Source organism: Sturnira hondurensis, unplaced genomic scaffold (assembly GCF_014824575.4).
Source record: "Sturnira hondurensis isolate 20B ecotype Veracruz unplaced genomic scaffold, ASM1482457v3 Scaffold0015056, whole genome shotgun sequence".
NCBI lineage: Eukaryota > Metazoa > Chordata > Mammalia > Chiroptera > Phyllostomidae > Sturnira > Sturnira hondurensis.
The window spans coordinates 7,736,801-7,763,068 of record NW_028087687.1 but is presented as its reverse complement, the minus strand read 5'-3'; the positions used below and the strand labels follow the sequence as shown (position 1 = coordinate 7,763,068).

Below are 26,268 nucleotides of genomic sequence, written 5' to 3'. Positions count from 1 at the left end.
TAGTCATACCTACAAACAGTGCAGAAAAAATGGCTGGGAAATCCTGAGGCCAAGAAAGCCTCAAGCATCTTCAAATGCTAGTGCAGAGAAGTGACCTAGAAGTTGGGACAATTGGAGGCCATGACAAGTCTTAGGGCTCATCAAGCAAGGAGACAGAAGGGTTATAACCCAAATCTAAGACCAGAAATTTGGGTTTTTACCTCCTTTTGATTAAAACAAAGGACCAGGGTTATTTTATTCAATACCAGGAGAATAGGCAGGTACCTGAGGAGATTTTTATCACCCTCAAAGCAAAATTTGCTCTAAGAAATAGAGGTGAGATGACAAGGATCGTGTTTCTGAAAAGTATTATAAAAACACTTTAAGGGAAGATTAGGATACAGGTTAAGTGGTATAACCAGTGAACCCCTCAACTACAGTGACTCATTAAATAAGTTAGGATTGTATTTCTCTCTCAGGCAACAGTGTGAGTTGGGGGTTAAGGTAAGGCCATTAGACTTCAATATGTGGCTTGTATGTTTGGATCTAGAGCAACAGTTTCAGTGGCAATATTCTTAAGTGGGCAGATGGAGGATAAAATTCAGGTCTAGTGGCTTTCACCTTGAGGTGATGACCTTTAGGTTACAGTCATAACATTCTACTAACAACTCATTGCCAAAACTTCATCACAAAGTTATAGACCTGGCTATTAAGGGGAAATAAGAACTTTAGTTTATAGCTGGATGGCCAGCATTTTTAAAATAATAGGAATATCTCTGCCCTGAGAATCACAGAAAATATCGTCTTAGAATTTCAGGTTATAATTTCAATCCTATGAAAGCAGTTGTTCCTTGAGCAGCCCTATGTTTTGTACTTGACACTAACACTTTAGAAGAAAACACGAGTGGTTTAAAAATATTTTAAATACCTTTTGTTAGTATAGTTTCCAATACCAGCCAATGGTACTCTTTTCCCCTCCTCAGACTCTAAAGTTATAAACAAAAATTCCCTTCCCTCCACCACCCGCCTTTCTTCAGATCCATTCTAAGGACAAGTGGCCCATGCTTCATTGGTATATTAATCTGAGTTGCAATACTGTCTCTTATTTAGTGCATCTTACTGGTGGTATTGCTACAACTGTATGCTGCTTCTCCGAGTCCTCACTCACACATGCAGTCATGTACCCCTTTTAATTAGATTAGCATTTATACAAGGATAAATTTCCCCATCAGCAATCACTTCTCCTTTCCATTTGCCCTATACGGGCAAGTTAACAAGCATCAGCAAAGGTAGACAGATTTGTATTCTAATTGTAGAAAGAATGGAGTGTAGATGATGTAGGCCGTAGATGCCCCAGTCTAGAGAAACTGAACTGTGAGCTTTTGAAGATTTTTAATGAGGCCCAAAGGGGTACCATTTTGACCTGTATTTATTACATTGGAACGCATGCTCTGTGCAATAGCATTTAGTTGACAGTGTTTCTTATCTGGTTGATTCACCCTTGGCACTAAAAGCTTGATTTAAGCTGCAAGAAACAGAACCAAAACATTTAACACAGGTAGGAAGAACGAAAAAAGACTGAGAGTTTCAAATCATATCAATGAAAGGTTTAATCAAACAAAGATCAGATGTTAAATATCGGAAAACTTATTTATTTTTATCATGATGAGGGCAGAAAAACCTTTAGTCATAAATATTTTATCCTTTCAACATCAGGGAATTTATACTACAATCCAAAACAAAAAATAAGGGTAATTAAACAGATTATTGAGATAAAACATTATTTACTATAAAACAATACATACTGAAGACAAATCTCATGATTGTATTGAGATACTAGTTGAAGATTCTGAAAACAATTTCACTTTTCAAAATCTATGTGTACCTAAACATTACAGAATACTTTTTTGGTAAACCAGTGTCCATCAACTTCCTGAATTCATAGAAAAGAGATGAATTCTTACTTACTCTTTCTCTCATGAAATATATATACAAAATATATTATAGGAAACCATGTTTGATTTCAACTAGAGTGCCTCCAAATTAACATTTTCTATCTGAACTTATTTGTTAGTTCTTCCAGTGACTATACTTAACACAATCTTATATATACTGTGAATGACATTAATATTCAGATTCAATAATATGTTTGCATATATAAGATAAAGTAAGCTGACCATTCAAGTCTATTCATGGGGTAAAGCAGCACTGTATTAGATTAAGTCTTTAATCATAGGTAAAAGGTGTCTTTAGAAAATCTTTTTCAAGCTAAGACTTTCATGCCTTGGCATTTATAATAGCTAGCAATAGACCACAAAAATATTTATCATAGTTTCACTGCCCCAAGTTTGCCTTAATGATTGCTTTGCTGACTGCCTCTTTCACATCCTTGTTTCTCAAACTATAGATCATGGGGTTCAACATGGGGATCACTGTGGTGTAAAATACTGCCACTATTTTCCCCTGCTCCACAGATTCTTCGGTAGGCCGCCTAAGATACATGAATATGAGAGTCCCATAAAACATGGTAACAGCTGTCAAGTGGGACCCACATGTGGAGAATGCCTTCTTCCTTCCATCAGCCGAATGCATACGTAGCACAGCTACTACAATGAGGGTATAGGAAATGAGGACCACTGAGAGGGAATATGTGAAGTTAATTCCAGCAATCACAATCATTGTGTATTCTTTGATGTGGATGCCCCCGCAGGCAATCTTGATGAGAGGAGGGTCTGCACAATAGAAGTGGTTGATTTCAAAGTTTCCACAGAAGTACAAGCCATATGTCCATAGTGTGCATATTAGACTAACAGAGAATCCGTAGACATAGGGCACAGAAATGAGCCGAACACATACAGCCCTGGACATCTTACTGCTGTAAAGCAAAGGGTTGCAGATGGCCATGTAGCGGTCAAAGGCCATCACAGCCAAGACATAGACCTCCACATGGACAAGAGCAATGAAAAAGTAACACTGCACCAGACACCCCACATAGGAAATGGTTTTTGTCTCTGATAGTAAATTTTCCAGCATTTTGGGAGTGACATTGGAAGAGAACCACACATCCACAAAAGACAAATGACTCAAGAAAAAGTACATGGGGCTTTGAAGCTGGGGACTGATGCTGATCAAAATAATCATACCAATGTTTCCTAATAGAGTGATTATGTAAACTACTAGGAACACCACAAAAAAGAGAACTTGAAGTTCCTGGCGACTGGTCAACCCCAGAAGAATAAATTCTGTCACATCCGTGAAATTTGGCATTGTCTTCACATAGACTCAATCTGTTAAAGCCTACGGAGAAATTAAAATTAAAAAAATAGATTTGTTGTATTCTTGAAATTTTTAGTCACATTTATCTTTTTTCTCATTCAAATAGTTTAAAAGTTGATATGAGTTTCTCACAGTGTTCAAGATAAGAATATATAGGCGTAATTGTTTTCTTTAACAGGTGTTATAAGTAGTTACCATAAATATGTCTCAGTTTTCTATCTGTAAAAGAAGAAATTACATTAGTTGCTAATACATATTCAAAATAGACATTTAAAAAAACAAAAAAAATAGATATTTATATTTTGCTAGATTATGACACTAATGTTAAAATCACAGGGAACAAATATAAGTAAAGTCAGACTAAAAGTTGTCAAAGAATGGCTAAATCCTATTCCACATGGACTGATTTATTTTTTAAAATGTTCTATATTCATATGTACATGGATTTTTTAAAAATAAAATTATAGTCAAAATCTTCAACTAGTGTCTCAATACACTGGCGTTACAATTTAGTTATTGACATATTTGTCCCACTTAAGCCAGCATATGATATCATAGGCTTTCTAATATGAAATTTCTAGTCATGTTTTACCTTATTTAGATAACATTATGCTTGTCTGATTGCCACTCTTTGCAGGGGTGAAGTAAGAGGGACTTGACAGTATAGACTCTCTCAGTTGCACAATTATCTCAGAAAAGTAAACTACAAGTGGTCTAATTACCTAGCACCTACTATCAAAATTATATCAATAAATAAATACCACGGGGTAAAGTTTAAGTAACATGTTTTAATAACTAGTATGTCTCATTTCAAGGAAACAGTCAATTCAATGACTTATTATCCATATCTAAATTTGGTGTCACTGCAAGACAAAGCTTTTCAAACAACATATTCCTATTTTACTGCACTTCTCCAAAAACTAAACACTCGCTATGAGTTCTCAAGGATCTAAATATAGGATTAGCACAATCTTGGGAATTTAAGCTCTGCATAATAATAGTACTTAAAAGGTGTATTGCTGAACTACAAATGGGCCTGTTTGAAATCACTTACATTAATTTATTTTACAAATATCAAAGCTAATTACATGTCAAATATATTTGTTGCATCTACAAGTAATCTAAATTACTTGCAGACGAAAATATGCGGGTGAACAAAACCTAAAATTCTGCATTGCATTATACTTTATTCTTATTGACAGTGTATAAGTAATTAATATACAAGTAAGATAATTTAAGGATGGAATTGCTATGACAGAAGTATAGCTTGCTAATAAGATAAGACGAATCATGAGCATGGACAATGGGGGAAATGGACTTTTAGAAGCGGGGTGGGACAGGTTAGAGGAGACCAATGGGGAAAAAGGCGTGACAACTTTAACTGAACAACAATAAATAAGTTTTAAAAAGAAACATGCTCATTTCTGAATTTTGACTTTGTATCCCCCTGTTTTGGCAAATTCACTTATTAGGTCGAGTATTTTTTTTGGGTAGAGTCTACTGGGTTTTCTATGTACACTATCATGTCATCTGCAAACAATGACATTTTTGCTTCTTCTTTTCAATTGGAATGCCTTTTATTTTTTTTTGTTTGATCACTGTGGCTTGGACTTCCAATACTGTGTTGAATAGAAGTGGTGAAAGCAGACATCCTTGTCTTATTCCTGATCTTAGTGAGAAAGATTTTACTTTTTGCCCATTGAGTGTGACGTTGGCTACAGGTTTCTTGTATATGGTCATTATTACATTGAAGAATGCTCCCTCTACTACCACTTTGCTGAGTGTTCTTATCATAAATGGGTGCTATTTCTTATCAAATGCTTTTTTCTGCACTTGTTGATATCATCATGTGATTTTTGTCTTTCTTTTTGTTTACATTATGTACTATGTTTATTGATTTATGAATACTGTACCATCCCTGCATCCCTGGGATGCATCCCATTTGACCATGGAGTATGATCTATTTATGTATTGCTGGATAAAGTTTGCCAATATATTTTTTGAGGATTTTACCATCTATGCTTATAAGCAATATTAGCTTATAGTTTTATTTCTTTGTTGTGTCTTAAGCTGGTTTTGGGATTAGGATGATGCTGGCCTCATAAAAAGAGTTTGGGAGTTTTCCCTCTTCTTGGATTTTTTGGAATAGTCTGAGAAGGATAGGGATTAGCTCTACCATAAATTTTTTGTAAAATTCTCCTGTGAAACCATCTGGTCCAGGGCTTTTGTGTAATGGGAGTTTTTTGATGCCTGCTTCAATTTCACCAGATGTTATTGGTCTGTTCAGGCTTTCTGCTTTGTCTTCATTAAGTTTCAGAATATTATATTTTTCTAGAAATTTGTCCATTTCATACCAACAATGAAAGATCATAAACAAAAATCAGGAAATGATCCCATTTGCTATAGCAACAAAAAAAAAATAAAGTACCTAGGAATAAACCTAACCAGGAAGTAACTGTATGGGAAAGTATATGGGAATATAACTGTAACTATATTTTCCCAACTGTATGGGAAAATATATTTGCCAATGATACCTTGGGCAAATGTTTGATCTCCAAAATATATAAAGAACTCACTGACTCCAAACCAGGAAGACAAACAATCCAATCAAAAAATGAGCAAAGGACCTAAACTGACATGTCTCCAAGGTGAACATACAGAGGGCCCAGAGACATATGAAAGGATGCTCAGCATAACTAGCCATCAGAGAGATACAAATTAAAATCACAATGAGACACTCCTTCACACCAGTAAGAATGGCCAACATAAACAAATCAACAAACAAGAAGTGCTGGCAAGGTTGTAGTGAAAAGGGAACTGTAGTGCGTGCACTTTAGGTGGGAATGTAAACTGGTGCAGCCACTGTGGAAAATATTACAAAATTCCCTCAAAAAAACTAAAAATAGAGCTGCCTTTTGGCCTGGCAATTCCATTGATGCAATTATACACTAAGAATCCTAAAACACCAATTCAAAAGAATCTATGTACCCCAATGTTCATAGCAACATTATTTACAATAGCCAAGTGCTGGAAAAAGTCTAAGTGCCCATCAGTAAATGAGTAGATCAAAAAGTGTGCTACATTTACACAATGGAAAACTACACATCAGAAAGAACAAAAAAACTTCTACCCTTTGCAACAGCATGGATGGAACTGGAGACCACTATGCTAAGGGAAACGAACCAGGTGGTAAGGGACAAATACCATATGATCTCACCTTTAGATGAAACCTAATCAACAAAACAAATAAGAAATCAAAATATAACCAGAGACATTAGAATAAAGAACAAATGGACAGTAACCAGAGGGGAGTGGGGAAGGGGAATAACAAGAGAGAGAAGGGGAAGGGTCATCAAGTAATGTACATAAAGGACACATGGGCAAAGCCAAAGGGGGTTAGGATTGAGGGTGGAAAGTGGAGGTGAGTGGGGCAAGGGAGAATCATGGTGGCAAAATGGAGACAACTGTACTTGAACAACAATAAAAAATAATAAATAAATAAATTGAAAAAATAAAAATTCCCCCCAAAAGAAGAAACACACTAAAAGTAAGCAAGGCATGTAGAGCCTACAGACTGATGATCAATCTAAAGCTTCTAAAAAGAAACATAAAAGTACATGTAAAACATTCTTTAAAAATGCTGAGGAATAAGGGGAGGCAGAGTACAGACAAGCTGGTCCAAATGACCTTGCTGAGGAGGTGACCAGTGAGTCAATGAGAAGTAGCCAGCTGTGTAGAAATATGACGGAAGCAGTGGATGCAGAATGGCTATCATAAACAAAGGAACGAACAACAAGTGCTGGAGAGGTTGTGGGGAAAAGGGGACCCTAGTTCACTGTAGGTGGGATTGCAGACTGGTACAACTATGGAAAACAGTATGGAATTTTCTAAGAAAACTAAAAATGAACATGCCTTTTGACCCAGCAATTCCACTATTAGGAGTATATCCTAAGAACCCTGAAACACCAATCCAAAAGAACCTATGCACCCTGATGTTCATAGCAGCACAATTTATGATGGCCAAGAGTTGGAAGCAACCTAGATGCCCATCAGTAAATGACTGGATCAAAAAACTACGGGACATTTACACAATGGAATTCTATGCTTCACAAAGGAAGAAGGAGCTCCTACCCTTTGCAACATCATGGATGGAACTAGAAAGCATTATGCTGAGCGAAATACGCCAGGCGGTAAAAGACAAATACCATATGATATCACCATTAACAGAAACCTAAACAACAAAACAAGCAAGCGAGCAAAATATAATCAAAGACACTGAAATAGAGAACAGGCTGACAGGGACCAGAGGGGAGAGAATCACGGGGGAAAAGGGGATGGACTCACATGAACAAGTATAAAGGACACATGGACAATAACTAAGGTGGGAGGTGGAAATGGGAGGGAGGTGGGGAGCACTGGGGAGGAGCAAGCCTGGGAATATAAGACAGAAAAGTGTACTTGAACAAGAACTAAATTAATTAACTAAATAAATAAATAAAAACAAATGCAAAAGCTCAGAAGAGGAAATATTAGCCTGGCATGTTGACAAAGAGTGTTGCTAGGGGCACTCCTTTATGTATTAAAAAGCGCATGAATTCTATNGGTGGGAGGTGGAAATGGGAGGGAGGTGGGGAGCACTGGGGGGAAGCAAGCCTGGGAATATAAGACAGAAAAGTGTACTTGAACAAGAACTAAATTAATTAACTAAATAAATAAATAAAAACAAATGCAAAAGCTCAGAAGAGGAAATATTAGCCTGGCATGTTGACAAAGAGTGTTGCTAGGGGCACTCCTTTATGTATTAAAAAGCGCATGAATTCTATGATAATATCATGGCACCTTCAATTATTAGCAGGGCCCATCTGACAAGTTAATTAATCTCGATAAACTATTTTCTTACCCCTGAAATGCTTAATACCTAAATTAAATATCTCATACATAAAATGAATTGGGCACATTACACACTAGGCACTGCAGTCTCGGTTCTGATCTAAGTTTCCCCTTCCTGTAGAGTTCCATGATTGTATCTCACCTGGTTTGCTCTTTGCAAGTATGGAAATGCTTAGGCGATGAGAGCTAAGGTCAGGGGGTTTTCTGTGTAAACATTCCTGACTTCGCTGGAGGAGCCCATTGTTCCCCAAAGAACAGAGTTCCCCTTCAGTTAGTGCTACTCTCTCATTGTCAGTATAAAACATATAAAAACCATCAAAGTATCAGAGAACATAAATTAATACTAGTGCTCTAAGTTTGTCACAGTCCTTGTGTGATGTATGTATTTCTCTTTCTCTACACATAATTACTAGTAGAGGTAGTAGAGTAGCTTTGTGGTAGTAGAGTTTACCTTGTTCATCTTGGAACTCTAAAATTCCTAGCTTGGAAGTTACATAAAACAAATATTCAGAGGTATTCACAAATGTGATTGCTTCAAAAAGTGTCCCAATATCTAGATTGTCACATAATGTGTTATAATATTCTGATATTATTTAAACTCTCTGAAAAAGATTGTTCTAGTGACAAGCATCTCAACTTTATATTAGTAAAAATATTCCCTTTAATGAAGGCTTGGGAAACCTCTTGCATACAAATGTTACAAAACAGGTTCTATTAGCATTGTCACTTTACATGAGAGGAAACTAGTGTACTGACAGCCAGGAAAGTCTCCATGGGTCGGACATCTACCAACTGACCGGATTGAGGTACAAAGCAATTAATTTAACTCCAGTGTGGTTATCTTTAATAACTTTATATTGCTACCTCTCTGATTACCTATTATTCTATCTTTACACATTTTAAATTTAATTTGATTATCCTCCAAGACTGAATAAATCTATCCTTTTAATATGTGACCCTTGATGGACAGAGCCTAGTTTGACCCAAGAACAGGCTGAACTACAAAGATAGTGAACCTCTGCTTCTCCCTGTCTCTCCTTGGTTAGGTAATCCCAGAGACCCAGGATCAAATAAGCAAGACACTTCTGAGATAAAGCTAGTTTATTGCACAAGTGTGCATCACCTATGAAAACAATTAAGAATACAGAATGTGCAATTTATAAATAAAAAGACCAAATTCACCTTTATTAACCTTTCTGAAATTTTTCATGAAGAAAAATTACTGGTGCAATTGTATTTACTGACACAATATCCTCAAACATTATTAACATATATTTTAAAGCAATAATGTTCAAATCAATGAAATTTATAGAGAATAATTAATGAGCAAAGAATGAGGAATAAAAAAATTTGTACATACTTATTGTAGCAAGATCATTCTTATGAAGTTTTGAATAAACTTTGAATAGAAATAAAAATATTTACCGGTAACATAATTTCACAAAATTAAACACTGCAATAACAAATAAGTCTACAAGTAAAGTCTCTGTCTTCTCTTCAAAGTAGGAATAAAAATTAAAGACTTGCATTCATCTGTATTGCATAGAATACAAATTACAGACCTACCTTCAGCAGAGGAGACCAGCAGATGATAATTTCTTATAATTTATAGTGGAATCTGGAACATCGAGAGCATCTCCCTAAGGAATGATCCAGGTAATTATGAAAGGAATAATGATTACAATTCTAGAAACATCTCAGGGGTAGCAGAAGCTAAGGGGTGTTAATTGGAAGAACAATTCCTTTAATAAAATTAAGAAATAAAAATTATTGATATCGTGGTACAATCTCTCACCTTCACATTTCCTCTGCCCTCTTTCATTCACACTTGGTACTTATGCATGTCAAAAAAAATATTATTGGCTTGCATCATGCAAAACTTTGGGCAGTCACTTTCTTTTCTGTTGTACTACAGTTCTGATAAACATCATGTGTCAGGATGCATAATCATAGCAACCCCTTCCCCGTGCTTACCTTTTTTGTTTGTTTACAGGTGCCAGAAGCATCAAAAGTATAGATCACTTGGAAACATTTAGGGAGAGAGTACAATTAAAGGTCTTGGTGAAGTAGTTGATTGTAGAACAATTTGGCTTGTGGAGTTTAAGCTTTTCTGGGAGTTGATAAATCATCGACGTATCAGGAATCAAATCATGGTTCTACCACTATAACTACATGACTGTGAAAAAGTAACAATTCCCAGCCTCCATACCTATCTGTAGAGTGGGGAAACTACTATCTTATAGTGTGACTTAATGATCTCAGATGACATAGGAATAATTTTCAGAACAATGCCTCTTTCATATGACACACTCAAAAAACTGAAATTATGCAATTTCACCTCTAAACACTTTATAAGTATGATCCCACCATCTCTATTGTTGTGACTAATATTATCCATGTGTTCAAGAATAAAAATATGCATATGGGAAGTAACTATGAGATTAAGTGTTTCTACCAAGTTTAGATAACCAGCAAGCTAAAGATCCAGAATGCTACCTTCACCTGTTCGTGGAGTCTAAACTGTATGCTATCTCAATTTAACCTGAAAAATTACGGACATAATTGTGCTCAAGCAATTTTCTGCTGAATTCCTCAGTTCCCAAGTACCCAGAATTCCTAAGTCCCTTCTAATTTACTATGGAGAAAATGCATTTGATGAACTTTTTGGCACCAGGTTATCACAATATAATATGTACCATCTCAAGAGTATGTAGCTTTGAAAAAAAGAAAGTGTGTGTGTGTGTGTGTGTGTGTGTGTGTGTGTGTATGTTAGAGACAGAAAGACCACAAAAGAATGAGGGGAGATGTTTAAATATAATGAAGTTGATAAATGTAAAAATTAATATAACAATAAAATCTATTTTAAAAAGTGTTTTACAGAAATATTCTGAATTTTCAGCTAATGTCAAAATTTCTTTTTAAGTTCTGCCAGCTCATGGAAATTATGAACCAGAAGAGACATCGGAGATAATAGCTTACAACCTAAAAATTAACTAGATGAATAACAAAAATTGACTATTCCAAAGTCACTCACAATTAGCCTTTTAAATTTTCAGTGATCTCATTATTTTAGCTTTCTCCTTCTCATTTTTTAAACTTGATTTTTACTGTCAATACTACATATGTCCCCATTTTCCTCCCCACTGCCCCCTTACATGCAACCTCTGCCACCCTCGTTCCCTCAGGCAGTCACCACACTGTGTCTGTGTGTGAGAATATGTTCTTTGGCTAATCCCTTCACCTTCTATCATGCAGTCCCCACCCCCACACTCTCCACCACACACAAATTAATTTAAAATTTGGAACATGATTGAACGTTGATCTTGGGTACCATCATTCTTCATGTAATATTAAAGTAGTAGTTCTCTAAAAAAGTCAGTTGGGAAACCATTTCACCTTTGAAAAACAGAAGCAGCAAAGGTTATCCAAGTCTACCTAACAGATTACAAAATTAAAATGCTTTAAAATTATATTGTGAAATATATTATGACATGGCTTATCAAGAGTTGTACAATAAATGGTTCGAATTTCAAAAGAAATTAGTTGTAACGCATTCCAAAAGTAATACTACATAAGTTAGATCTTAAATTCTTTATGGAGTTTATGATTTATAACCAGAGACACAGCAATACTGCAATTTAATCTAAAATAACAGTTTGTTTAAATGTGAATAGCTTTAAAGAGTTGCCCATGATATATATGTGTGTATGTGGAAATGAGTTCATATGCATTTTGGGTTTCCCGTGGGGAAAATAAGAACAAAAACAGACAATGAAAAATGTTTTCCTCATATTTCAAGCATACAATTTTAGATTTTTAACTTTGCAGATAAATTTGTAGCTACTTAAATGTGTAGTTTAAATCTGTGAATTGCATTTATGTAGTTATACATTGTCTTCATCAAAACACCAGGTTATTTGTGTAGCTACTGAGCACAAAGAGCCCTTACAGAAGTCCTACTTATCAAGTTGTTGCTTCATGCTGGTACTTCATGAAATGAGGTAAAATACAGATCTCGATCATATTAACGTTATCATGGTAGGACGGGTTATTAGTAATAAGAAAGAGAACACCCTAAATATATAATTTCTTTCGAACACAAAAATTATTTTAAAACATTTAAGTACTCTATTGACACAGACATGCATAATGTTCCACGTGAACATCATTTTAGTGGGTTAAATGGAATCTGGAGAGCTGTGATTTCAAAATGGCCGATTCATCCATGAGTCCCACCCACTCTTCCTTCAGACTGAACACCCTTGGCAGGAGCACATGAGATGGGCACAGTGTGGTGTCTGGCAACTTGATGAAGTATCAAAGTTATTAGAATTTGTAAAAGAGAGACATCAAGTTGTATCTCTTAAAAACCAAAAAAACTGAGTAGGGATTAAACACAGTAAGATTGTTATTTTCAAAGTAATTGTCACTGAACACACCTGCAATTCACATTGAAAAAGCCACTAAATATAACAGGATCTCATAACTTTTAGGGGGACTATTGTATGTCCTCATTCTAAAAAAATTAAATAAAATATAATGTTTTTTCTGCCCCAATTTACTCTCTAAATACACACATTGATATTTCCTAAAATCATCTACTGCATTTTAAATAAGATAAACACAACCTGTTCATTCTAACTAAGAATTTGAACAATTTCAATTAATGTACTAGTGAACTCTCACTCAAATAACCTTTCATTAGTTAATTTACGAAGTTTTAGTTATCCTCACTAGTTACATCAACAGAAATGGGTCAATCTACTATATTTTTAATGTGAGTCTTTCTGTTTTTCTTTTCAATGTACAGTCTTCAGCTTTTGTAAAAGGTCTTTAGCTATGTACTAAGCCATAATCTGCTGACAAATATAATGCAGAAGACAAAATTAACTTAATTTTATTTTGTTGTTACACATATTCTGCTCATCACTAAGTTCATGGCCACTTTCACATCCTTGTTTCTCAGACTGTAGATCATGGGGTTCAGCATAGGGATCACTGTCGTGTAAAACACAGCCACCATTTTCCCCTGCTCCACGGACTCCTCTGTGGGGCGTCTGAGATACATGAAGAAGAGAGTCCCATAAAATATGATGACAGCTGTCAAGTGGGACCCACAGGTGGAAAAGGCCTTCCGCCTCCCTTCTGCTGAATGCATCTGTACAATGGCGATGAGAATGAACAGATAAGAAATGAGAACTACAGTCAGAGAGTAAGTGGCATTAATACCTCCAAGTATGACCATGGAGTACTCTTTGACAAAGGTCCCAGCACAGGCCATTTTGATGAGAGGTGGGTCCGCACAGTAGAAGTGGTTGATCTCAATTTTCCCACAGAAGTATAAGCCATAGGTCAGTAATGTTGCTACCAGACTAGTCAGAAAACCATATACGTAAGGGAACGAGATCAGTCGAACACACACAACCCTTGACATTCTGCTGCCATAGAGCAGAGGCTTCCCGATCGCCATGTATCTATCGAAGGCCATCACAGCAAGGATAAAAAATTCTACGTGGACTAGGGCAATGAAAAAGAAACACTGTACCAAACAGCCATTGTAAGAAATCGTTTTTGTCTCCGATAACAGGTTTTCCAACATTTTAGGGGTAACATTGGAAGAAAACCACACATCCACAAATGACAAATGACTGAGAAAAAAGTACATGGGGCTGTTGAGCTGAGGACTGACTTTAATTAACACAATCATGCCAATATTGCCCACTAAGGTGATAATGTAGACCACAAGGAAAATGATGAAGAAGAGAATTTGCCATTCCTGATGACTGGTTAGTCCCAAAAGAATAAACTCTGTCACATCAGTGAAGTTGAGCATTTTCTCAGTTCTAGGCCAATGTTAGTTATAAATCTCTGCAATAACAAAAAGGGAATGAATTTGAAAATCAAGCATTAATTATTTATTAATTTACACTTTTAGCCATGCCCACTTTGATTGATTTCCTTGTTACACACCTAGGACTGCTTTCTGCCACTATTGCCAGCAGGTCTCTGGTGGTCACTAAGATGAGTAAATACATGGGCTCTACTATATAACAGTGACACTAACTATTGTGATTAATACACGCTAGTACTAAATATTGGGAATGACCAAATATTCCAAGACTACCTTTTAGTAGTCTTGGAACATCTCTCCTTCCCAGGACTGGCATGTTTTGGTAGTTTCACATTTTTTGGATATTTATGAAGAGTTATATTCTCTTTGGACCAAAAGTCAAAGATAAATTTTACACCACCTCTTTTTAATTCTAAATATATTTTTCATGATTAAAGGAGAAAGCCAATTAATCAAATAACCTATCAGCTCTAAATTGCAGATAAAAAATATTGCTTAATCTAATCTCATACTTGTACTCATTTAAACTGAAGAGGCACAAACTAATCACAGTCATCATCAAAACCAAGTTAAAAGGACGAACCACTTATACATGTTCATATGTATTCATACATTTATGCATGTTCCCTGCATACTGACTTTTTGCGTATCACATTTAATTCCAATCTACTAGCTAGCATCCACTGTACTGTCCTTGAGATTTAAAAATAAGGAAAAAAAGGAGATTACTGTTACTACTTATAGTGGTATTTATGTAAGTAAATTTTCTGAAATCATGATACACTCTTACAGAGTTACACCAGGGGAAGAAAGTAAGAAGTGCTTGATTCTTCTTTTGAGATCCAGTGGACTTTAAGAAAGCTTCTTGGGTGTTTTGCAAATTTATTTTGAAATATTGGTTGTATCACATACCCCTTTCTCCAGAACAATATTTTGCAAGTTATTTTCCTAGGAAAACACTAGTTTCTTTTATGTTAATAGGGATTATGAAGAAAAATCCACCAGTATCCCTTCATCAAATAAAAACGAGGAATCTTTATATCCTATCCAATCATTTAGAGACACACAATCTAATAGTACAATTACACTCTGAGAAGTTTCAGGGAAAAAATCTATTCAACTTACTTTAGCTTGCATTGACTTATCTCAGGAAGAGAGGCAAGAGAGAGATTCCATCAGCCTCAGTGAACATGGAACACAGACTGTACTTCTAGCCCATAAGAATCTTGAGACAGCTTTCCAATGGCACAATGAACTTCTGATGGAATAGTGTCATGCCCTTGAAGATGAAATACCATTTCTAAGACACAATATTATTCCAAAAACTCTTGCTTAACCTTCAGAATTACACTTTCTTCAATTACACTCTGATGGGACCTATCCATGGTTATCACTGGGTAGTGACCAGGACAGACAAGAACAGGCAATAAGATACACCTCATTCCCATAGTGAAAATAAACACACGTGTCCTCAAACATAATGCACTACCTCCCACTCACCTCATTTGAAAAGGAAAGTTTTCTCTGGAGAAAGGAGAATGCTCACAATCATAGTCGATCAGACCAAACTGCATAACTCCACACTCTCAGGCTAATTAAGGAAAAGTTGAGGCATTAACTCATGGCTAAACAAACTATCAATAATTAGAGTTAAAGTTGTTTGAAACTAGATAATCTGACTTGGAATATATTTAGGCAGAAAAATATTTATAGAGTTGATAATTTCATATCTAAACTCCTTTGTTTTATATGATAAAGAATACCACCCTCCATCCCCAGCTCTAAGGCTCCATGACACCTTATGGGACTCATTTTGCCTTAGAAGAGTTTTTCAATGTTCAATATTTTTGGACAATATTGCAGTCAAACCCAAAAAACTTCTTCCAATTTGCCCATTGATCAAATATCTTTACAGCAGAAAAACAATAAAAGAAACAACCTTTCAGATGAGGAAAGAAAGAAAAGGGAGAGAGAGAGAGAGAAAAGAAATTTCCTTCCTTCCCTTCCTTTACTGTCTCAAGGCCCAGTACAGAAGGGTGTCCTGTTACGCGTTAGGTCTCTGGATCTGAGTCTGTTTTTATTTCCTGACACCAACACTTCCCAAGAGCTCCCAGCTGAGATTTTGTTGAAAATGTTTTTGTGTGGATTTGTTAGCATTTCGTTAAGAATGAATGTCATTCATCTATTGTGGCCATGATTGCCACAGGAATGATGCTGCGTTTTCTCTATCACATCAAGGGAGACATAACATGTATTTATTTCATTCTCATTTGCTTTTGATATCTGCCAGGTGTCAGCACCATACTTGTAAGTAACAAGTATTTTGTACTTATTACTTAAGGAGAATTAGGTGTTGCTGTGTATTTTGTAGGTGGGGGTTGGGGAAGAGACTGTGCTCTGTGAATACCATGTTGCTCCTCAGACTTTCAGCCACTAGGTCACAGCCAGTGATGTTCTTAGGTAAATCTGTCATTACTGTGATGGTAGTCAGGTGGAGATTCTCTAATTATATCGTTTATTTCATATTTACCATTTGGCAATTCACTGCAGAGTTCTGCTTTCTCTTCAACCTGTTGATGTATGCGTGTCTAGAGAGGTTTGTTGATTGACACAGCAGACAACCTGTCTTGTATTGGAGATGTGAGGAACGCTTTGTTTTTATTGGCCTTCACATTTTTGAACTGGGTCCCAGGGCCCTGCGGGTAACAAAGGAAAAATAGGCCCCCAGCCACCCTGTTTAAATGTATCAAGGCATTTTCAATGTTCAGTGTGACAGGACCTTTTGGATTTAAGCATACATAGACATGCAGATATGAACTGAAGCTGAGAAAGTACATGTGGTCCCACTGAATTACAGTGGCTCTTAATCCCCTATGCATAAACAGAGTTTCCTTTAAATTATTTTAAAGTCTAACTCAATAGCATTTTGCTATTGTTTAGCTTACTACTCACAGAGTGTGTATTCATTGGCCAATATTATTTACCTACCAGTTTATCATTCATGTCACAAAACTTAAAACCTACCACCTTAAAGAATATATATTTGTGAGTCTTTAAGACATAAAGGATGGGGCCTGGATGGTGTAGCTCAGTGGATTGAGTGCGGGCCTGCGAACCACACAATTGCGGTTCGATTCCCAGTCAAGACACATGCCTGGGTTGCAGGCCAGTTACCAGCAGGGGACTCACAAGAAGCAACCATACATTGATATTTCTCTCCTTCTCTCCTTTCCTTGCCTCTAAAGACAAATAAATAAAATCTTAAAAGGAAGAAAGATTTACATTTAAAAAAANATTACACTCTGATGGGACCTATCCATGGTTATCACTGGGTAGTGACCAGGACAGACAAGAACAGGCAATAAGATACACCTCATTCCCATAGTGAAAATAAACACACGTGTCCTCAAACATAATGCACTACCTCCCACTCACCTCATTTGAAAAGGAAAGTTTTCTCTGGAGAAAGGAGAATGCTCACAATCATAGTCGATCAGACCAAACTGCATAACTCCACACTCTCAGGCTAATTAAGGAAAAGTTGAGGCATTAACTCATGGCTAAAAAAACTATCTATAATTACACTTAAAGTTGTTTCAAGTTACACAATCTGACTTGGAATATATTTAGGCAGAAAAAATATTTATAGAGTTGATAACTTCATGTCTAAACTCCTTTGTTTTATGTGATAAAGAATACTATCTTCCATCCCCAGCTATAAGGCTCCATGAAAACTTTATGGGACTTATTTTGCCTTAGAAGAGTCTTTCAATGTTCAATTTTTTTGACAATATTGTAATCAAACCCCAAAAATCTTCTTCCAATTTTGTGCATTGTTCAAATATATTTATGGCACAAAATACAATAAAAGAAACAATCTTTCAGATGAGGGAAGAAAGAAAAGGGAGAGAGAGAGAGAAAAAAAGAGAGAAATTTCCTTCCTTCCCTTCCTTCCCTTCCTTCCCTTCCTTCACCTTCTCAAGGCCCAGTCCACAAGGGTGTCCTGCCTTTAGGTGCCAGGTCTCTGGATCTGAGTCTGTTTTTATTTCCTGACACCAACACTTCCCAAGAGCTTCCAGCTGAGATTTTGTTGAAAATGCTTTTGTGTGGATTTGTTAGTATTTCATTAAGAATGAATGTCATTCATCTATTGTGGCCATGATTGCCACAGGAATGATGCTGCGTTTTCTCTATCACATCAAGGGAGACATAACATGTATTTATTTCATTCTCATTTGCTTTTGATATCTGCCAGGTGTCAGCACCATACTTGTAAGTAACAAGTATTTTGTACTTATTACTTAAGGAGAATTAGGTGTTGCTGTGTATTTTGTAAGTGGGGTTGGGGAAGAGACTGTGCTCTGTGAATACCATGTTTATCCTCAGACTTTCAGCCACTAGGTCACAGCCAGTGATGTTCTTAGGTAAATCTGTCATTACTGTGATGGTAGTCAGGTGGAGATTCTCTAATTATATCGTTTATTTCATATTTACCATTTGGCAATTCACTGCAGAGTTCTGCTTTCTCTTCAACCTGTTGATGTATGCGTGTCTAGAGAGGTTTGTTGATTGACACAGCAGACAACCTGTCTTGTTGTATTGGAGATGTGAGGAACGCTTTGTTTTTATTGGCCTTCACATTTTTGAACTGGGTCCCATGGCCCTGCGGGTAACAAAGGAGAAATAGGCACCCAGCCACCCTGTTTAAATGTATCAACACATTTTCAATGTTCAGTGTGACAGTTATACAGGGTGCAGTCAAGGGGGGTGCAAAAAAAAAGATTTGGAATAGTGTCCAGAACTCAAAGTGTATAGGAATATTGGAGGAAATATTAAGATGTCCTCACCCCCCCCCACCCCAGGTGTCAGCTGGGGGAAGGGACAAATGGAATAGGACCATTGAGTGTTGTTTTGCATAACAACAGTTTTGCAGCTAACCTCTGGAATGGTCATTTAACATATCTGTATCCTTTAACTGGTTTCATAGATACGTTAAATAGCTGTGGCCAAGTTTTCAGCCAGGGAGAAGTGAGTGGCTTCTACCCAAGATATAACTGGGGGGCTGGTCCTCTGAGACAGGGCCTGTGTGAGAGCTTGGAATAGTTTGGCTCTAGGACAAGGAGACATACTTGCCCAGGTGAAAAGGGAGAGCCATGTGGCTTTAACAGGGTGAGGATCCCCTCTTGGCCAGGTGTCAGAGAGAGCCATGTGGTTATGACAGAGTGCAGACCCTGTTTCCCAGGTGAAAGGGAAGGCAGAAGCAGCTTTGCCAGAATGGAGATCCCTGCAGCCAGGTGAAGAAGAAAGACACTTTTGGTGGAGTGTGGACCCCTGCAGCTTTGATACAAGAGGCCCACGCGGCTTTGGGGTGCTCTCTCTGGCCAAGTGGCCTGGAAAGCAGGAGAAACTTTGACTGGAACTTGGTACAAAGAACTCTTGCCAGTGGAAGGTGCTACATGACTTTGGATTAATTGGAGATCCTGTCTGGACAGTGACACAGCTGACAGTGCCAGTGGCCTGGAAAAGTGGACGTGTGCTCCTTTCCTGATTTACGGTACCCGGAGTTGGGACAGTGGGAGAAGGGAGCACTGTGTGTGTGTATGTGTGTGTGGGTGTATACCCTTAAAGACTTTAATATTTTAATGAGGGCATTAGATCTGAATAGCATTAAATAAACATTTTGTTTCCTTTTCACAAATCTCTGGCATTGAGAGATGTCTTTCCAATTGGCGGCGGACAGAAGACCCCAGTACATATTAGTATACCGTCCTTTGGAGGGGCCTGTTTTCTGTAGCAGTTTTTTTTTGCATCCTTCAATGGGCCAAGTATTGCCCTCCCACCCCCACCCGTTGGACCCTTGTTTGGTAACAACAGGAGCTTTTGGATTTAAGCATACACAGACATGCAGAGATGAACTGAAGCTGAGAAAGTACATGTGGTCCCACTGAATTATACTGGCTCTCAATCCACTATGCATAAAGCAGAGTTTCCTTTAAATTATTTTAAAGTCTAACTCAATAGCATTTTGCTATTATTCAGCTTACTACTCATAGATTGTGTATTCATTGGCCAATATTATTTACCTACCAATTCATCATTCATGTCACAAAACTTAAACTTTATCTACCACCTTAAAGAAATATATCTGTGAATCTTTAAGAAATAAAGGATGGCATCTGATCAGAGTGGAAAGTTATAATTTGAACATTTTTTTTAGTTAAAAAATTCCTGATTTATGTACAGTAATTGTGTGTTGCACTTATATAACTTTCATAAAGGTAAAAAAATAAAAACTCAAGGCAAACAAACATACATCAGTTGCATTGTGACTAGTGACTAAGTGAATTAGTCGGTGGACAGTGGGGCTTTGCTCTCACAGTGTGAGGTGAACTGTGAAAACTGCCACTCAGCAGGTGTCTATTACCTGTGAAAACTCAGTTCTTCCTGACAGTCTTTTCTCTTTTCAATTTTTGTGGACTCTTTCTGACATAAACATAAACGTAATTTTAAACACATTTTCAAATATTGAACTCCACTAAAATCATAAACTGGTTGCTTAGCTTTGTCTTTCACTCTTAAAACTTTTCTCACATACAGGGTGGGGCAAAAGGGTAGGTTTGCACTTGTTCACAGAGGAAATAATACAATAATTAGTAAATAGCAATGCAAGAATAAACTCTGTGTTTCACGTACAAACTACAGTAAATCTACTTTTACCCTACTCTGCATTCAAGAAAAAGAAAAAGAAACTAATACTCAGCAGGAAAACAACTTGATAAAATATTTTCCCTCCTTGTTGTATATATGCTCTGCAGTGTGCTGTGTTGTCAGTTTTGGACGTGCTTCTCAAAGTTCCTAGAGGAAGAGGAATTGTGTTTCAAGTGTTTGTCCAGAATGATTGAAAGATCACTGTGAACTGCCTGTGAATGTGTGCCATCCAAAGGAACAGGGGCAGGAAAAACAGATCACAGGTATATTTGTAAACTACCCAAACAATGGTTCTTTATAAAAGGATTAACTTTTGAAAAGAAACAAAATTTCCTAAATAAGAAGAACTTGGATTTTTGACGTTTGACACAGACATGAAAAATGTTTTAGACACCATCAGAGATGATGGAGAAAATACAGAGATGAATAGAGACTCTGTAGCCCAAAAAGAAATTGCAAACATGTCAACAGATCCTACTCATATCTCAATCAACAGACTATGCCTGTGGCTGCCTGTGCTACTCAACCTTAAGCATTTTGCAGGGCTTCGTGAGAGAGAAATCTTTATTTAGAAAGTCAGAGGTGATTCCACAGTAACAGATAATTTGGCAGACACACAAAAATGTCTATTAAAGATGGCAGTTTTGGTATTTTATAAAAGCGAAATACAGGAAAAACTGAATGGTAGTTACCCAACTGACAGCAATGGTGAACTGGTAGGGGAAGTGAAGGGTTAGGTCTGATCTTAGGTGCTGTGTGGTCTGCAGAATTTGGGGAATCTTAGAATCCCTTGTCTTTACCATCTAAAAGCATTAACATATATTCAACTTCCTCACAGTATAAAACTGTGTATTTCAAATTAAGTTACCAATAAAGGTAGATTTTTCTCCCCAAGACTAGGAATGAAAAAATATTAAATAGTCCAATTAAAGAGTTCAGTTTCCATTGTCTTGGTTAAATTCTCAGTCCATGACATTTTATGAACTTGGGCAAGTTTTATTTCTTTGTTTGGTTGTTTTTAGATTCTCTGTGCCTTAATATGAAATAACAGCAATAATAGTAATCATTTTCTTATGTGTTTATGAGCATGAAAAGAAACATTACACACTGACACCTAATAAATATACAAGAAACAATTATTATTAAATGGTTCAAATTATGGAATCTCTATAAAAAACTTCTCTCTCCTGCAATCACTTCACTTTCACATATTTAAATAACACTCCTACACACAGATAACATTTAAGGGATAATTGATGTTAATTAATAAAAAGTAATATAAAATCCAAGATGCAACCTTCATCTGACAGTTCTGGACAAATGCATTTGTATACCAACCTGAGAATGGGTAAAGATGCAGAGTGAAAAGGGAATGGAAAAGAGCTTGTACACACCAGGCAGAAGAGAACTGGAGGACCATAAGAGGCATTTCCCTTAAATCTTTGCCTTAGGAACAAGGAATTAATTAAGCAGCTTCCTCTAGAAATGACCCTGGGGGGAGTACATCTCTAGAGGAAGAGGTGATTGTAGACTTTCTTCTTTTGGAAGTGAGGGAGGACAGTGTAGGGGAGAAGGGCACCATTAGGAGTCATTTTAAAAATAATTAATTTATTAATCTTTTAAAATTTTTCTGCTGTTTGTTCTATCACAGTAGTCCCAATTGACTGATGTGCACAATTTTATTCCCACCTGCCCGGTCAAATTGAAGTTGTTTAGATTTGTCCTGGGATCAATTAACAGAATTTGCTTAGGGTTTGCATCACAATAAAATTGGTGGTAGTGTGACTCAGTTTGCTTAAGGGTATCTTTTTTCTGTACTTCAGTCTGTGTCACTGGGCTTTTCCAGAGAAAGAAGAAACAAGTATTATTCCTTATAGTTAAATTTTTAATTTATCAAAGCAGGAAAAAATATGTTTGCTTTAACTTAGCTTATAAACAAAGAAAACTAGAAACTTAATCATAGCAACAATAATGCATTTATTAAAGTTAATATATGCCAGACAATTAAACTTAATTCTCACAAATATCTCCTAAGATATTTATACTATTCTCATTTTTACAGGCAAATATCCTAGTCTTAGAGAAGTCCGGTGCCTTACTAAAGGTCACACTTTCAATAAATCAAGGAATACATTCCTGATTGCAGAACATGATCCTAGCATTACACTGTTAACTACCTCATTCTATTAAACAGCAACTATTAACAGGACAGACTAAAAAAATCTCCATTTCTGACCCAAAAGGAGTCTCATTTTCAATATATGATTAATGTTAATGTATAGTACATTAGAGCCTTTATAGACTTAAGAAAAAAAAAGAAAGAGTAAATATATCTCTACTTTCCCCCAAATTTCCTAAAAAATAACTTATGAAAATACACCCTAAATTCCAAAACACCAACAAGACTGTTATCACCTTCTGATAGTCATTTTAAGGTACAGCATAAATAAGATCTTAAATGGATATCATAGGATATTAAGTATTGTTTCAGGAAAAACTCTATTGTTCTTGTCCACACAGGAAAGAATTACAGATTAGCAAGTCTAGTATGCAAGCAAAGTTTGTTAGAGATATTTTTTCATGGAGGAGACTAGGCCCTGCTGAGGCAGGAGTAAAAGGCATAGGTAAAGGGCATAGTTAAAAGCAGGGGTGGCAAAAAGTATCAGGTCCTTTGTCCTGAGGACTTACAGAGTTATTGGGAGGGGGTGACACACATATTGATTGGTGGGTAAAGGGATTGCCAGCTTCCCTGGGTGGGGTGTGACTACCCAAAAGGAGGTATGTATGGGAGTCTGATAGCCTGAATTCTTATCTTGCTCCAGACCACATTTGTTCATCTTGTAAAACATACATGTGACAGGAGACATTGTTATTTCTCTCACCTCACAGTCATTCAGCTTGTGAGCCCAAGGACCTATGTTTCTGTATTCTATATTTGGAGGTCCAGAAAATGGGCTTCTCAGACCAGCAAGTCATTTGATTCTAGCTCTTTTTGACTCTTGAGTTTGAATTTATTGACATTAGATAGTTTCACACTGTATGAAAATCCTGTCATGACAATTGTCCATGAAGGCCACAAGTCCTCTCCTCTGATACGAATAATAATCGCATCCTTTCCTTTGTTGCTAAGACATTAATGCCAACCAACAGAGAAGCTAAGTAAGAAAATTATAGTATAGCACACCCTTGTTCTTCATTGATCAAGTATTAGCAATTTTGATCATGCTTGGGCAATCTCAGAGCATTAAAGTATATTGTAATTTGGCTGAAGGCATATTAGAATCACATGTGCTGGGATGTTGGGAAGAAAGGGGTGGCAGGTAGGAAGGGGACTAAGTCTCATATTTGCATGTGAGTCAGCCATGCTGCCCATGTGGACATCTAAACACAATTAAACCGAACAGTATGATTTATAAAAATAACTTCAGTTAAATAACTGTTCACAGAGGCTTGCTTGTGATTTCTAAAAATGTCCCTGAGCACATAAAAAAATTAGGAAGTTTAGAAATTAGATCTTGTGTGCCAACAACCTGCATTAAGGAAACACAATCTTGTCTGGCATCTTGATTTCTAAAATAGCCAAATGCATTTGAAAAACATTTGAAGGCATTTTTATGATGCTGCAAGTAAAAGCCTACTTATGTGTAATATTGAGACTCTAGAATAAAAATGTTTTTGTGGCAAAATATGGTAACAGAGATTTCACTCAAGGGCATTGAGAACATTTGTGGAGACCTTGTCAAGTACCTAAGATCCTCACAAAACTTGTGAAATAAGACATTATTTATTTTGAGTCTTGGGAATCATTGGAAGTGGGTTACGAACTATTACTTAGATGAGTAAGTAGTAAAAATGAGATTTTTTTTTAAAATGGAGTGCAGATGGCTGTTCGCTGGTGAGGTCATGGCAGAACCCTTATCTTTTAGCCTGATCCAGTGCCCCAGAATAAACATTTTCTAAACTCTCTTACAGGGAGGTTTGAGGCTATGGTTAAGTTCGGCCGAAGAGACCTAAGAAAATGTGTTGTATAGTACATTTATTCTAGAACATTGAAGATCATTTGCATGTGTGGGCTGGCTTCTGAGCAGCCACTTTACATCTTAAGGTGACCTTAAAAATGTAAGCCATGCTTAGAATAAAACAAGCTGGAAAGGATTCAGAGACCAAACTCAATAAAGCTGACACACAAATTGGAGACTGATAAGCTCCAGACTTCTTTTATCTGACCACAAAACAAAACAAAGTAAATATTTAGACTTGTTTAAGCCACTACTTTTTGTGTAAGAAATGACACTAGCCGATACAGGAAAGTGAGTGAATTGCCTGAATGTTACCTCCTATTCTTCCCATTTTCAGCCACCGCTTTCAGGAATTTTGACCTTGTCTGCTATCTGACACAAAGTTAGAACTGTGCAAAACTAGCTTCAAAAGAGATGTTTGACCCAATAATATTATGTCTTGCTGTGTCTAGAAATATTTTAATGGCAGTTGAGCACTTTTATTTCTCGAGTTTTTGTTTCCCTATTGCTTTCCTCAATGCCTCTTTCACATCCTTGTTCCTGAGGCAAAGGATCATGGGATTCACCCTGGGGATCACCATGGTGTAACACACAGCCACCATTTTGCCCTGTTCCATGGACTCCTCGGTGGGATGTCTCAAATGCATGTAGAATAGAGCTCCATAGAAAATTGTGACCACTGTCAGGTGGGAGCTACATGTGGAAAACGCTTTCTTTCTTCCTTCTGCAGAACGGCTTCTAAGCATGGTGACAAAGGTCATCATGTAGGATGTGAGAATGATCAGGAGGGACTGGTCATTGCTGTAGCCAGCGACTATGTACACTGATAACTCTTTGCTGTAGGTGTCAGAACATGCCATTTTGATAAGAGGAGGATCAGCACAGTAGAAATGATTAATTTCATTAGCCCCACAGAAAGAGAGGTTGTAGGTCCTCACAGTCTCCATCACACTGAGGAAACTATAAACATAAGAGACAATGACCAGGCAAACACAGACATGCTTGGACATTTTGCTACTGTACAGCAGGGGATGGCAGGTGGCCATGTAGTGGTCATAGGCCATGACAGCCAGCATGCAGTGCTCTGTGAGGACCACAATGACAATGCAGCATTGCACAATACAGCATTGCACCAAACAACCCGCATATGAGATGGTCTTCTTCTCCAATAAGAAATTTTCTAGCATTTTCGGAGTGACTTTTGTGGAGAAACACAGATCTAGAACAGACAAACTTGAGAGAGAGAAGTACATGGGAGTGTGAAGTCGAGAATCAGTTTTGATTAAAACAATCACACCCACATTCCCTATCACAGTGACAACGTAGACCACAAGGAACAGCACAAAGAAAGCAACTTGCAACTCTGGGCAACTAGTTAGACCCAGGAGAATAAATTCTGTTACTCCAGTGTAGTTTCTTCTAGACATTTCTTTGCCTCATATGAGATGCATTGGTCGAATTATCTAAAGAGAGATAAAAAAAGGCTTTTTTAATCACTGAATATTATATGAGGTTACATATTGTAAAAAGATCCAAAAGACCTTA

At 36.8% G+C, this 26,268-nt stretch overlaps 3 protein-coding genes across 3 annotated transcripts; all 3 read right to left on the bottom strand.

Moving 5' to 3' along the window:
- Positions 1-2,313: 2,313 nt before the first annotated feature.
- On the bottom strand, positions 2,314-3,246 carry LOC118999681 (olfactory receptor 5M9). Its single transcript, XM_037064382.1, has one exon. It carries the CDS (start codon positions 3,244-3,246, stop codon positions 2,314-2,316), a length of 933 nt encoding a protein of 310 aa, XP_036920277.1.
- A 9,796-nt stretch (positions 3,247-13,042) lies between these two features.
- Positions 13,043-13,978, bottom strand: LOC118999663 (olfactory receptor 5M3). Its single transcript, XM_037064368.1, has one exon. The coding sequence runs from the start codon at positions 13,976-13,978 to the stop codon at positions 13,043-13,045; it is 936 nt and encodes a 311-aa protein (XP_036920263.1).
- Positions 13,979-25,202: 11,224 nt separating this feature from the next.
- On the bottom strand, positions 25,203-26,162 carry LOC118999680 (olfactory receptor 1030-like). Its single transcript, XM_037064380.1, has one exon. It carries the CDS (start codon positions 26,148-26,150, stop codon positions 25,203-25,205), a length of 948 nt encoding a protein of 315 aa, XP_036920275.1. The 5' UTR covers positions 26,151-26,162.
- Positions 26,163-26,268: the final 106 nt, after the last annotated feature.